Source organism: Heliangelus exortis, chromosome 2 (assembly GCF_036169615.1).
Source record: "Heliangelus exortis chromosome 2, bHelExo1.hap1, whole genome shotgun sequence".
In the NCBI taxonomy this organism is placed as follows: domain Eukaryota; kingdom Metazoa; phylum Chordata; class Aves; order Apodiformes; family Trochilidae; genus Heliangelus; species Heliangelus exortis.
This window is the reverse complement of record NC_092423.1, coordinates 12,504,930-12,520,026: the sequence shown is the minus strand read 5'-3', so window position 1 is coordinate 12,520,026 and position 15,097 is coordinate 12,504,930. Positions and strand designations below refer to the sequence as shown.

Below are 15,097 nucleotides of genomic sequence, written 5' to 3'. Positions count from 1 at the left end.
GAAATTTAGAAAAGAAAATATAACCTTTAGTGATGCATTTAAGAAATCCTTAATACCTTAAATGGTCTCCAGAAACCAATGCATGCTGTAATAGAGAAAGCACTACATTTAGCTAAAACAAGAAAAGCTATCCAGTGAGCAGCTGAAGGGTTTTATTATAATTTGTTTTAGTGGAAAAACTAACTGGAGTAACCATTCAAAAAACACCCTAGGTTACACAGAATAAAAAAAAAAAACACCAAAGAAAAATAAACATAACAATGTTTATGTCTTCATTTTAATATTTTGTGTACACATAGATAATCATGTACAGGAATAATTAGTTAACCTTTCTTCTGTATGCAGTTCTTGCAATACTGTACGTATTTAGTTTTAGTTCTCAATAATAAATCAAGTGGAACTAGAAATAGAAAGGAGTTTAGAAGACAGCAAAATTGCCATTGTACACTGGAGATGCCTACTTTGGCACAAGTCAAAGTACAAGTAGATTTTACCCAGTAAGCAGTAACTTGGACATGTACTATGCCTACACTGGCTTAGAAAACCATATACATTATATGAATACTGTATTATCCTCCCTTATACTCCCTCACAAGCATAATACACTAAGAATATAAAGATAACATGGACTCATTAAAAGTACAAGTTACTTAAATTAAGCTTTCTAGCATTCTAGTACAGAAAAGTAAAAAAGTTTCTGCTCAGTGAGACTTGGCCAATGACTTTACATATCAGATGATCAAGTAATAGTAAAGAAACAATTAGCTGGAAAAGAACCTATGCCTGTAATTTGGTATTCAATAGATCTTTTCACTATCTTGTATACTCCAGATAACTTTGATTTGTATCCAACGTATACTCATACTGGCTTGTGTCGTAATGTATACACATAATGACTTGAAGGTAAGACATTATTTGCCCAATACCTTGAAAACCAAAGCAAGTTGGAAAAGAAATGCGTTGTCTACATATCAGTTTTTTTAAAAATATACTTTTTTTCAGATTAACTGGCAAAATTCTTCATATAGAAATATTCCAGTGAATCAAATTACTCTTGATGAAGGCTAAAAAATTAGTAAACTTACTTATGACAATTTCACTTGCTTTTTGTTTTTAAATCAAATAACCTGATGTTTCTTATATCATTTGGTAATGGATTGAAAGCTTTTCCTATTGGTGCTCCTATTACCAACTAAAATAGCACAAAGATACATAGGCCTGAAAGAATAGTGTGATGCTGTAACCTAACTCAGCTTGCACTATTAAGTATAATATGCTGACAGTACATAAACAGTTCATATATTTGCTCCAAACATTGACCTTCCATTTTTGCATGAGAGAAAAAATAAGGAAAGTAGATCTATGAATAAGAGGAGATCTCTGTGGGCCACACATCCACAAGTACATACATATACACTGAAACTCCTAGGTAGTGGCAGAGAGAGGAATCTTTGCTTCAGTCTTAAATCTAGAAACAAAATCTTTTGGTAGAAGAATAAGCCATCTTCTGATTTGTTATGAGATATCATGGGCTTTAACAGTCATTTGAGTTTACTTCCTGAGCTTTTTTAACTATTGCTCGACAAAGTAAAAACTATTATCAGAGTACACAAACCACCCCACAAGAGACATGAAGTTTTTCTCATAGAAGCCCATGACTGCAGTACCATTGCATTTCCAATGCTGGTCTCTTGAGAAAAAGATTCTTAATCAAGATGGAGAACCTAAAAGTTCCATAACTTAGTAGTAAGAGCACATGTCCATTGGGAACTATGTGCTTCAGTTCTGGAAAAAGGGTAGGCTATTTGCATTATATTTAAGATCTCAGTTTCTAAAATGAATGAGAGGCATCACTTTTTCTTCACATTCTCAAAAAAAAAAAAACAAAAAAACCACACCAAACAAACAAACAAACAAAAAACAAAAAAAAAAAACCAAAAAAACCCACACAAACCCAAACAAAAAACCCCACCAAACCAAACAAGCAAAAAACAAACAAAAAAATCAACACCAACTGAAATCTCTAATTAGTGAAAAATTTCATCTAGACTCCTAAAGCAGCCTGGTTCTTTTACATGTACTTCTAGCATGAGTGAAATAAGCCCACAAGTATTCAAATTTAATTCAGATTGGGGTAGATTTGAGGAATAATGTGATGCTAGTCAGTGACTAAAGACTGCTTATATACTAAAATTAAATAAGATGTTAACATGAATAAAATATGTAATTAAGGCAACTGTATAGAGTAAATACTGTTGCTATTAATGAATAGCAACATTTTCAAATTTTTTAATTTCAGTGAATTAAGATACAAGGGGTTTTATCTATAAACTACAGAATTTATATTTTAATATAATAAATTGCACTTTAATCTCAACTATCTTATAGTTTTTGTTTTCACATGAGGGTTTGCTTTTTTTCTGTTTGGGAATCAAAATATGTCCAAAGAGCCCATGAATTCCAATACCCAACTACTACTTTCTCTGGGCTTGGGTAAACCTAGTTTAAAACAAGTCCAGAAAATTACTTAGATACAGTTAATTTCCAGTTTGTTATCTTGGTAATCTTTCTCACATCACAAAATGAAGCAAAATGAAGTTCGAGGGGAAAGAAAGGAATATAAAATTATTGTTTTACTTAAAATATGGAGATAATTTTGGCCACCACTGTATAACACAAACAGCTTGACAAGTGCAAAAGTATTTCTTATGACAGAAAATTACAGGAGAAAATGACCATATGACAACTACAGCAAAGGTTTGAGAAGACTGAAATCTCTAACTTTATTTTCATCTCCAATTAAGGAAACATTTTTCACCTTTCAGTTGTTGCAGATTCAAGTTTTTTTCTTCACTTTTTCAGAGCAGCTTCAATATAAGTATCATTTTACCTTGACTTACGTGTCTAGTTAAAATGGCTACTCAAAATGTGGGCTAAAAAATTACTAATTTCATCGCTTAACATATTGAAGTCCACATTTGATAAACTTTAATTCACAGTGGCCCTATTAAAATATTAAATAACATCAAGTATAGATATGAAAATATCTCTTCTGCATATATCATGCTTATATTAGGGATCACTAGCAACAAGTCTTACACCAAGATTTTTACCTTCCACTACACTTGTCTGCTTCCTATTTCAAACTTCTGAAGTAATTTCATTTCAAAGCTTGCAACAGTATTTCTCTGAAGTACTTAAACTTGCAGTGAAAGAAAACTGACTTCACATTTTAATTAATAGTGAGTCAGAGAGGAAAAAAGCTTAGCATTCAATAGCAAAACATAGAACTGAACAGATGAATCTAACAGAAAAGATCTCTTTCAGAGCTACTACGCATGCTTACAGTAATATGTGCAATATTCTGGCCTTTAAATAAAAACACCCAAAACCCCCTTCTTATTTCAACAGTACCTGACCCATTTCAGCAAGCCTGCAAAACAGCTGAATACTGAAGGAATTGTAGATATTGGCCATGTAATTAGCACACACTAAGTATTCAGAACTACTTGCTGAAGGGCTGTAGTACAAAAGAATTTTGGAGCACAGTGCTCTGCTTATTTGCATTTCAATATACTTCGCATCTCTTTAGAAAATGAACTATAGAAATGAGCAGACAGAAAGAAAATGGATAAACAGCTACCTTTAAAAGCCAAATTGTTTGTTTTGCATGCACAAAACTGAAACCAAAGTACTTTCCTAACACTTCTACAATTCTAGTACTCTGTACTTCTATGTTAAACAGTGAATTACATCTTGGCAAGTTCTGTCTCCTATCAGGTCAAACTTCTAATGAGTTATACAGGAATTCAGTGTAAATAGAATGAATTCCTAATACATATATTTACTATAATGTTTAATCCACAAGTTTTATAAAAATTGAAAAGTGTTTAAAAAAATTGAAAGTATTCTTCATGTGGAAATGTAACTATAACTTAGTCTTCCAGTAAAACATACACATTTGGCATTATTTTTTGGCATTTACATTGGTCTCATCATTTTTTCATTTCAAACAATTGTTTCAGAAATTAACAATTTTCATTCACAAGCTTCCACCATAAAATCCTGATCTCTAGAAACACGACACTACTGATGGTTCAGGGTTTTTTTGGTGGGGTCTTTTTTGTTTGCCTAACAGTAGGCTTTATAAAAAAAAAAAAAAAAAGTTGTGCAATCTGTGAAATGAATTATTCACATCTTTATCATAACCAAGAAAAATGGACCGAGGGAAAGTCAAGGAGCTAAAAATTAGTACTGTAACTAGGTTTAGGAAGGTATTTCAAAATTACAATATTTGAGGCTAGACATCTAACAAGCAGACAAATACACAGCTTACTGCTGGGTAACAATCATCTCTGGTTTATTCAGTATTTTCAAGCTTCCATTGGCACATGGAGAAATCCATATATTAAAAAAATGACTTTTAAATTAAATAGTTCTAGCATATATGTTAAAAAAGTACTTTCCACAAAAAAGAGAAATATTAAATCAATCATTGATTCAATGAAAAAGAATGACATTTACAGTACTATTTAACTTATACTGTTCACTCTTAATGAGGTTTCCACAAAAGTTTCAATCAGAAATTCAGAAGACAAATACAGAATAAAACAAAAACTAACCTCATAAACAAAATACACTTTGGCTTTTACATAGATTCCCATGCGTACGACTGCGCGCACAGCAGCATTCATACCTGAGAAGAAAAAGCAAAGTCATGGTTACAGGTTATCCAATATTTCTTGTATACTATAAATTATCAGTCTCTCAAAAGACGAAATACTAATTCATTCCTGTAAAATAGAAATTTGCTTAATGACAGTGCAATCAGCCAATGAATATTAAGAATGCAGAACCATTTGCTTACAATAATCATGCGGATGCTAGTATGTATGTTAATCAGACATCAAATTGCTGCTGATTGTAAAACACCATTGTATTAGTAACAGGTACTAAACAAAAAAGTAAATTGATTTCACTCTAATGATACCTAGCTTTCCATCTGAAACCCAAAACATGCAGCTAGTTAAAAATTCAGTTCTTAAAGGAGAAATTATATTGTAACTGTGCTATTTGCTGAGCTTTACAAAGTAACACAGATGTATAGACAGTATACTTTGGCACAGCCAAAGCTCCTGACAGGGTCAGGAAGATAGAAGTAGCAGTAAATTAACAAAAGAAATGCTGCATGAAACCATGTGACAGAAAAGTCCCTGAACACCACTTGGCTTCCTGGAATTGCAGACTCACATTGGAACTCTCTGCTCACATGTGACAAATTATACTAATGTAAAATCTTCCATTTAAGTCCAATGGTCAAACACCTTATCTCCTGAGCAAGTCTAAATTCCATTGGTCCCCTTCCATGGGTCAAATCAATTTCTGCTATAACCCATACCTTCCAATGCTGTGTTGCCTTACGCCTTTGCTCATTATTCAGTAAATTTCAAAAAATAATAAACTAATTGCGTCCATAACACTTAAGACATAAAAGATTATGCAAAAAGCACATGGAAGTATGTAGCTTTGAATGAAACAGCCTCAGCATAACAGGTGAAAAGGAATGCCAGAAACCCCACAATCTAAAATACTATCCCCAATTCTGATAAATTTATTTGATGTAATTAATATTAAAATATCAAAGTAATAGGTCAGCTCTACTATTCCACATAGATGTGAAGTGTTCCTCTCCTACCTGGAGATGTAACTAGATTAACTAGATATATGAACCCGAAACACACTAAGCCATAGATATATTCCTCCAATATCCACCATAATGAGAAAAAATTGTGAGTTACAAAAGTTTATCTGACTGAATAAAGATTAAAATTAAATTTTTTGCAAACATTGTTAAGGAACAGACCAGAAAGTCCCTGAAAGTGCCCAATGTGTCTGTCAAAATCAGAAGTTGTTTATTATTCATATAGATGAAAATCACGAGTAACATTTTTTTCACATCAAGTATGTATTAGGAAACAAAAGCAAGAATTCTCAGACAGAGTTAGCCTTGTTGCAGTGGTGGAAAATGTCCTCAAATGCCAAGGCAGCTAAAAGCAAGGCTTTGGACAATGAACTGGGTGATGCCAAAGAAAAGCATAGTCTCAACTCACCAGCTCTTTTCAAAGTAAAGTTGGTGTGCTAAGCCTCCGATTAAAACAGATCTACTACATAGACCACAGTTATGACCTCAGTAAAAATAACAGGAAGTTAACCCCCTCACACACAAAGTAGAAATAAAGACTACTAACTTTATAAAACTGACAGATCTTCACGGAACTGCCATTTTCCTCTAACATTCTCCATCCCCTAGACATTCTCTGATTCTATGATTAGCACAAGCTACTCCTGTCATCAGAGCTGACAGAATAGAATGGCTACTATTAATGCTCAACATGTATGAGAATAAGGGGAATTTCGTTGGTGGTTCATAGGCGGGGCTTTTGGGTAGCTTGGGATCTTTGGGGGAGGGGGATGTTGGCATTATTCGTTTGGAGTTGTTTGTGGATCATTTAGACTTGTTTGTGGAGGGGAATTATTTTTTTAAGGAACAAATTTTTATATTACCCATTTGGCTGCAGAACACTAGAAATGAGGCTAAAAGGCTCATTAAAAAGGCTTTTTTTCAATTGAAAAAGTTAATCCTCAGTGCATGATGACTTCTCAGAACTGATTTTAAGAACCTCCCACTGGTAGGCTTCCACTTTGTCACCTGAGAAGAAATACTAAGACTGTTTCAGGTACCTAACATATGTTCAGTTATAAAGACCCTGGTGTCTCATTCATCAATAGTCTCTGTATTCCAAGTATCTAATTAGAACAAAGTAAAAGTGTCTGTATGTCAGTAACTTTGCTCCTATTACAAATTCTCCAGACCTACCATCCCTTTGTTATGGATAAACTAGCCTACAAATGTTGATTTGGCTTAACATTCATACTTCTCATTAAACAGAGTAAAATTTACTTAAAATGTCAAACCATGTATTTCTCTGTTAATATATTCATAATACAGCCACATGCTTTCTTAATAAATACTTTCCAGCTTCAGTATGTCTTACATAAAAAGTTGGTAAATTTCATAATTTATCTGCTGCAAGGCAGGGCAAAAGCTCGAAAACTGCCCCTGCCCCCTGCCCCCCCCCCCCCCCTCCTCCAATTATGGCCAGAAATCCTCTTCTCAGTACCACCACTGTAACTTTAAAAAATTAGGAAACATATATTTTATTTTTATTTGGAAATATATATTTTATCTCTTTATATACTGAAAAAGGACTTGGGTGTTTATTGGTAAGCTCCTAATGAAGTACCTTGCATTTCAGAAAGGCTGAGGACTTGAAGGATGTTACAATTTCATATATACAAAATACAGTTAAAACTCTGAAGCTCTATTCTTTTACATGTTGGCTATCTAAATCTGAATACACTGCTTACAGTGATTCAAGTAGTCAAGATATATTTTCAAGACAATATCATAAAGTCACTGTAGAACTTGTCTTAAAAAATACGGCTGCATTTGATTATTTGTGGAGTCTTAGAGTAGTACTTACAAATTACCACAATAACTATGAAATGTGATTATATGCCTATTACTGAAAAAAAGGTTTACTGGGTTAACCAGGGATTTAGTTCTGAATAGTAAATGTAGGCTGATAAACATACATAATTAGAATAGCAGCTTCAAAACAAAGCCATGAGTAAAAACAGTATTTTTATAATGTGAGAATTATTTCAACTCTTTCAAAATTTCTACTCGCTTTTGCACTAAAGCCTTTGACAGTAGAAAAGCTTTACTTTGCTCTTTTTGCACTCAGCAAAGGTTAAGTAATCTGCAACTACTTACACGGCTTTACATAAATTTAAGAGTTGATAATTTACTGTCCTTCATACTGTTCACTCTATTGTTTTTGAAAGCAATAATTTTCATAGCAGAGTTACAGCCAGTACTGCATAAACCTTTAAATTACTTTAAAGGCACTCCCTTTCCCCAAAAAGAGTATTTCTGTCCAGTGCCTGCATCCTGTTCCACATGCATTTGCATCACTAGAACAGAGGGGTTTCAGTAAAATTAAAATACTGATTTGTGTTTAAGACATGTTTTTCTCACTTTGCTCATCTAGACAGGCCTTGAAATAACCATACAAAAATCAAAACTATACATCTTGGACAAGCATCAAGAAATACTTAAATACCAATTAAAAAGATAAACATTTGCTTTAATGCACGTTTAATACCTTAGCATATATGCTTAAGTGCTACCCTGAATAAAGATTCAGACTTAAAAGACTACATAGCAAAACACAGAAACTAAGGAAAATGTCTAAACATCATCAACAGAAGAAACACGTCATTCAAGTATGTAAACGGATATAGCCATAACGATGTAAGAGCCTGTAATCATCAATAGGAAAGACGAGAAGCAGCAGCCAAGTACAACAATGGAACAAATCATTAAGAACACTACATAGTTTTGTTTCATGTACTTCTAGTTATATAACAGATTTTAATGCATATAATCACAATAATATTTCTAGATAACTGAAAAAAATGCGACAATTTTTTAAAACAGTGACACTGTATTAGATCAGAACATTCTAGTGCACTAATACATAAACTAGCATAACATCTAGACTACATATATATCTCCTTCTTCAAAATTAAAAAAAACACCTTATGAGACTAGTTGCAATCATAGAATCAACTAATTACAGAAGCAGTCCCTCCAAAATATTAAATGCATTTATATAGATACAGTCATTCATTATTAATTACATCTTTTAATTTTATATTTGATATATAAATATAATTATTTTATATGTGGGACACAAATATATGTACTTTATATACCTCTATACACACACTATTTACAATAACAGGTGTCTTTGGGGTGGGGACTAGAATTAAAAAACTCCTTGTGACTATCTCCAGATTATATAAGCGTTAACAATAATAACCTCTGTAATTTGGACACCATAAAAGGAGTATAGGTGGTTTTGGTTTGGGTTTGTTGTCTTCACACACACACACACACACACACACACACAATCTTTTGTTTTGTTTAATTTCATTTGTTCAGTGGCAAAATTTCTTTTTCTGTTACATGCCACCAGGACAAGACCAGTATATCTGCACTACTATATTAAACATATCTCGCGATGTTCTTCTGCAGCCTGTAATGCTTCAAGAGTGGAAATACATAGATCTTTGCTTCCACAGGTATGGTCTGTAGTATTCCAAAGCTCTGGAATCCAAGAGGCCATAAATGTTTTACTAAGGTGTTTCTAAGCTCAATATTTAAGAGTGGAGTTCTTTCATTTATTTAGAGGCAAAATTTCTTCTTCCACTGTAAATTACCAAGACCAGAGCTGTACATCTGCACTACTTTTTAAAATATGCGTTGAGATGTTGGGAAGCCTGTAATGTTTCAAACATACACATATGTAAAGCTTTACTCCAGTGGTCATGCACTATATTCCTGACCATATAATCATTACCATGTAATCCAAAACATTAAATCTTAAGAGTTTATCTCAAAAATGTGGTCACATCCAAAGACAATAATCTCAAGCCAATAAATGGGGCAACAGCTCAAAGTAGCCACAAATACATCGTTCCCCAACAGTACACAATTGCCTTCTACCAGGAGCCTCTGGATGACATTGCTCCTGCTGTTAAGTCACCAAAGAAGCAGTCTAATTGGAGGTTATACGACCGTGACCTACAGTAGCCAAAATCATCCATGGTAGCCACTGGTAAGCACTGTAAAATGAAGCAGTAGACTTCACTCCCTGAAGCAGACCACAGCCAGAGAGTTCCACAAAATCAAGAAAGAGCTTCTTAAAACTCATTTGTTAGTTCATCTTTCCGAGCTGCAACAACTACAATTTAGAAATAGTCCAGAAACGGAACTAATATTTAAAATTTGAGAATCAGTTGCCTATACTTCTTTTGCTTCTGAAGGTAATTGTGATTATGATGGAAAGCACTTGCTTTAGTTCACGACTTAAAGAGCTGGCTAGCTGAAGTGAGTTTAGTACCTACGTACCTTAAGTGCACAGAATACAAATATTTTTCCTGTGAAATAAATTACTGATAAAATCTTTAACTCTACCAAACAAAATACTATAGCTGTGTTTAAAATATAGTGACTAAATCATAATAGTTCCAGCATGACATATACACATTCTATAGTATTCAGTATTCCACAGGTAATAAGAAAAAACAAAACAAAAACAAACAAAAAACACACAAAAAACCAAAACAAATAAAAAAAACCAAAAAACAACAACAACAAAAAACCAAAAAAACAAACCAACCAACCAAAAACAAAAAAGCAGCGACCTCACAGGGAAATATCACAAAAGGGGGGATGTAATTTAAAACACAACACATCCTATAAATACAAACCATTGTGTAATTTATATAATGCTACTTCTAACTTATTAAAAATTAAAATAACAGCAAAGGCTGTTATTTATTAAAAATAATTTCAAGCACATTTTGTTCTAGGGTAAGATTTACAGTCCAATTTAAATCAAGGATAGGATTACATTTTTACTGAAATACTAATGGCTGTTGTTTTCCACTCAATTTCCATAAAATTCAATTTTAATGCAAATTTAGTTTGCATTAAAAACAAACAAAACAAAACAACCAACCAAAATCCAACCCAAAAAAGGAGCCTGGAACTTTTTAATCTTCTTTCCTACTTCAGAATTAGAATCATAGAATTGGCTGGGTTGGAAGGGACCTCAGAGATCATCAAGTCCAACCCTTGATCCACTACCGCTGCGTTACCAGCCCATGGCACTGAGTGCCACATCCAGGCTCTTTTTAAATATCTCCAGGGACGGAGAATCCACCACTTCCCGGGGCAGCCCATTCCAATGCTTGATCACCCTCTCAGTAAAGAAATTCTTTCTAATGTCCAGCCTAAACCTCCCCCGGCACAACTTGAGACCGTGCCCTCTTGTCTTGCTGAGAGTTGCCTGGGAAGAGACCAACCCCCACCTGGCTACACCCTCCTTTCAGGGAGTTGTAGAGAGTGATGAGGTCTCCTCTGAGCCTCCTCTTCTCCAGGCTGAACAGCCCCAGCTCCCTCAGCCTCTCCTCATAGGATCTGTGCTCGAGTCCCTTCACCAGCCTAGTTGCCCTCCTTTGGACCTGCTCCAGGACCTCGATATCCTTCCTGAACTGAGGGGCCCAGAACTGGACACAGGACTCGAGGTGTGAATTAGTGATTTTGCATCATCTACAATTTGCTTGAACAGGTATTTTCAAACAGGTGTCCAGCAATAGCAGGATACTTCTTTTTGCCTATGCTTCACAACTTTACTTTTCTTGTGCACATTTACCCTACAGAGGGCAAGTGACCTTGAGAGGGTATGACTCATTCTTTCCCTTGTTTAACTCCCAACATAGCAGACAAGCACACGTGAGGTTCCATATTTTACACATCTGATACTGTTACCGAGACAGAAAGGGTTATGAGCCTCAATTGTATTGTGTGATCCAGTTAAAATGATCACGTTCTTAAAGAATTTTTTCCTCTTGTTCTTCCAAGCCAGGATAGCAACACTGCCTACAAAATGGCTTGGAAAGCATCCAGTTTACTTTGTTTGGTCTTTGTGACAATCTCACTGGTCAGACAGCAACTTTCACAGGCTGTTACTTTTTATCCCTCCATATAAATGTGCTGCAGTTGCAATCTGCCAGATAAAAGGGTCTAAAAGTCAACGATGAATCCTGCAAGTCCTTCAAATGCTTTAATTCACATAGTGGCTGGCGCAGATTAATCTTTTATAAAAAGAGGTACATCTGCTGCTGCATTATATAATCTCCAGCCACGCGGAAGCAAGTAGCAGGACTCAGCATCCTGCTCAGCACGCTGCTGCTGCTTGAGGCAATGCCCTGCCACACTTCAATATTAAAATGGCGATTTGACGACCAGACCATTGAAACAGAGGTGCCTGGATTTACAGTCCCTCCTGGGATCATTTAGCAGTGAAACTAATGACACCGCTAGCATCGTGTGGATAAAACTTGAACGAGTGTAACCCCACCGGAGGCGGGGGGGGGCAAAAGGGAAGCCATTTAAGGGCATCAATTTGCTTTTTCTTCAGAACGGCAACGTTTTCCGCCCCGACTGGTACCAAATACCGTCCACCCTAATTAGAGTTTCAGATAGTTCCAAGAAAACCCGGGGGCTTCCCGTTACTTCAGAGGGAAGGAGGAAAGGAAGTAAGAAGGGAGGATGCTTCTCGCAGCCCCGATGACGCAAAGAGGCGGGATCTGCAGCGACTCGCAGCGGTGCACGTACACACCGGGGGTGGGGAGGACGCGTGAGACACCGGTCCACGCAAACCGCCGCCTGATGGACTCTCCGGGCAGCCGGAGCCGGAGGGGAGGAGAGGCGGCTGCCTGTGGCCGCTCGCACCCAAGGAAAGCGGGCAGGGCTTGTAATGGTCATTACACTACTGAGCTCACGCAAAAAGGAGAAGAGAGGCTTTCCCCCCACCCTCTGCTTCTATTCTCTTCAAAAACACGGGTAAGAGTGTCGTTTCTTCTTTAAGTGAAGTACTTTCAAGACACTCCAGACAAAAAAATTCGTAAATTAACGGAACGAACAGAAGTCAAACATCACTCAACAGCTCTCCTTGCAAAAGAAGAGCAGATCTTCTTCTAGAAAAGGGGAAACGAAAGTGTAGGAAGACGTGTTCTTTACTAAGTACATCACAATCCAGTTTCTTTCCCTTCGTTCTTTATGTTTATATGTCTTTTGTTCACCCTGTACCGTAGCTAGGACTCCCCCTACATTACGGAGCTTTAAGGAGGTGAAACACGTTTCCAGCATACTCCTACGGGGCCAGAGAATGAACTACCACGTGAGCTTTCCAAACCATGGGTAAGAACACAAACGTGTTCTTCGTGCCAAGATGAAATGAAAAGCAGATGAAACGAGGGCTGGCAGAGACCAAGCAGCGCAGACAGCCTCCCACCCTCCGTGCAAGGCAGCACGACCTCCTCCCCCTCTTACACCAGCCACCCGCGCTCCCTCCTCACTCCCCTACCCAGCGTCTCCCGACGGCTGAAGACATTTTGGTGGTAAAAGTTATCGGGGCGTTTCTACCCCTTTCCCTTCCAAGGCAGGCTCAGAAGAAACGTGATGAGAAAGGGAGGGAAGAGGAAGGATGGGTGTATGCATCCCAGATACTCAGGCCGCGCGCAAGGAAAATAATAATAATAAAAAAAATAAAAATAAAAAAATTCGGTCGTTGTACGAGACAGCTCGAAGGACCGTGCAATCTCGTGCCTCCCACTCAAACCGCTCTCTCCCTCCACTACTCTCAATGTGTCCCTGCCGGTGAGGCTTTCTGCAGCCAGCCCAGAGCCAGCCCATGCTTCCTACTCCCTCCTCCCAGGCACTGCTACTCCCACCTGCTCCTTCCCTAGCCTCCCGCATGGGCGCCTTGCCTGCCTGAGGCCCTTTGCATCCTGTCTCACTCATACCACCCCCTGAGGGGCTCTCACCCTTCCTTTCCGCTGCCCCATTCCCCATCGTGGTCGCAGTCTCCCCCCCACCCACTCTTCTTCCTTCATCCGCCTCTCCCTCCCCGCCTCCTCCCCCTGCTCCCGAAGGGAACGGCGTTAGCAGCTACCTTGGGCATCGCCGCCGCTGGTCAGCACCCCGATGGCCTTCCCGGTGCCTGAGAGGTTCTCGAAAAACTTCGGCTGGTGATCCATGGCGCTGTGAGGGCGAGACGAGCGAGGTCGCTTAGGAAGCCCCTGGCCACGGGGCTCTGCCCAGTTATTAGAGGGGCACGCTCCGCTGGGTGGAGTATTTAGCCTCTGCAGAAAAAGATCCCGAAGAAACCCAGTCTGGGCGTGTATTTACAGACAGGTGTCTTTCTACAGAAAAAACAATAAAAGAAGGGAAGGGGCGGCTCTAACGAAAAGCAGGAGAGGCGGAGGGGGGGGGGAAAGAAAAAGAAAAAAACAAACAAAAAAAAAGTGATAAAGGAGCGGAGGACAGCTGCAGCTCTCACATCGCAGCCAAACCCCCGCCGTGCCCGCCGCCGTTTCCTCCCGCTGACAACCGCCGGCGCCGCGGCTCGGCAACCGCCTTCCAACGCCCCCGCGGGAGCGGCGGCTGACGGGCGGGCCACGCGGCCAATGAGAAAGCGCTCTGCGGCCTCGAGCGGCGGCCGTTGCAGCGTGCGGGGCAGGGCAGCTCGCAGGCAGCGTGCGGGGGGAGGGGTAGAGGTGGCATGAGGCGGGCGGAGCGGGCGGGGCTCTAGGTGGGGGCGGGAGGGGGAGAGGGAGTCCCCGCGGCGCCCTTCCCCCAGCGGCGCCGGAGGTGGGGGCGATGCGGGAGCGCGGCTGGCGTCTTGGCAGGGTGGCAGCGGAGGGGGAGGGGGTCTGTCGGGCAGAGCTAACTCATCCCCTCCACGGTAGCGGCTGAGTAACGCCGCCTGCCCCCGCCGGGCATGTGGAGCGGCGGAAGAGCGTTCCCCGGGCAGCCCTTCCCGCCGGAGCCTTGCGGGGGCTGCCGTCAGGGTTCTGCGTTGCTGGGCTGTGCGTTCCACCGCGGCTTTGAGTGTGCCCTATGTCCGGCCCTGCAGTCCTGACCTGCTGCAGGTCTGGGAGGGGGCCGGGGGGTGCGCGGCTGGCGTGGACCTCCCGTCCCTGCTAAAGGCTGAAATGGGAAATCTGTCTCCAGCGTGTCGGCTGCTGACTGCCCGCTGCCGGTGAGGCGGCTCGGCCTGGCCTGGCGCTCAGCTGTTGCTCAGAACGGCGTCAGTGAGCGAAGAGCTCAGCGGGCGCTGTGGATACAGAAATAAGCCAAGAGAGTTAATTCTGCCGACGTCTGGCAGGGCTTGTGTCCACGTCTGCCTTATCGGGCAGGGAAACCCAAAGGCCTAGAGCTCCGTTCGTTCCCTTTTTGCTTCTCTTATTCCTTCTTAGGTATGTCTTGCCCTTGTGTGGCATCCCCAAACCCTAGGGGCTGTTCGGGTTCACGTAGGAAAAGGAGGTGACTTCTTTTAAGTATTTAAGGCTTAGAGGTGAAGGTTGAATCTAAAGGAACAGCAGGAGGGAGGGAATC

The 15,097-nt window shown here is 39.4% G+C and overlaps 1 protein-coding gene across 3 annotated transcripts in view; it reads right to left on the bottom strand.

Moving 5' to 3' along the window:
* The window catches only part of PFKP (phosphofructokinase, platelet), a 40,195-nt gene extending 26,092 nt beyond the window's left edge, over window positions 1–14,103 (bottom strand). For 2 of the 3 annotated variants that reach the window (XM_071734790.1, XM_071734792.1), the window contains exons 1-2: window positions 13,653–13,871; window positions 4,623–4,696 (exon numbers count right to left, since the gene is read on the bottom strand). In XM_071734790.1, coding sequence (XP_071590891.1) covers window positions 4,623–4,696; window positions 13,653–13,737 — 159 coding nt within the window. In that variant the 5' untranslated portion in view covers window positions 13,738–13,871. Of the gene's footprint in view, window positions 1–4,622; window positions 4,697–13,652 lie in introns of all 3 variants that reach the window. The other variant, XM_071734791.1, reaches the window with a different exon arrangement.
* Window positions 14,104–15,097: the final 994 nt, after the last annotated feature.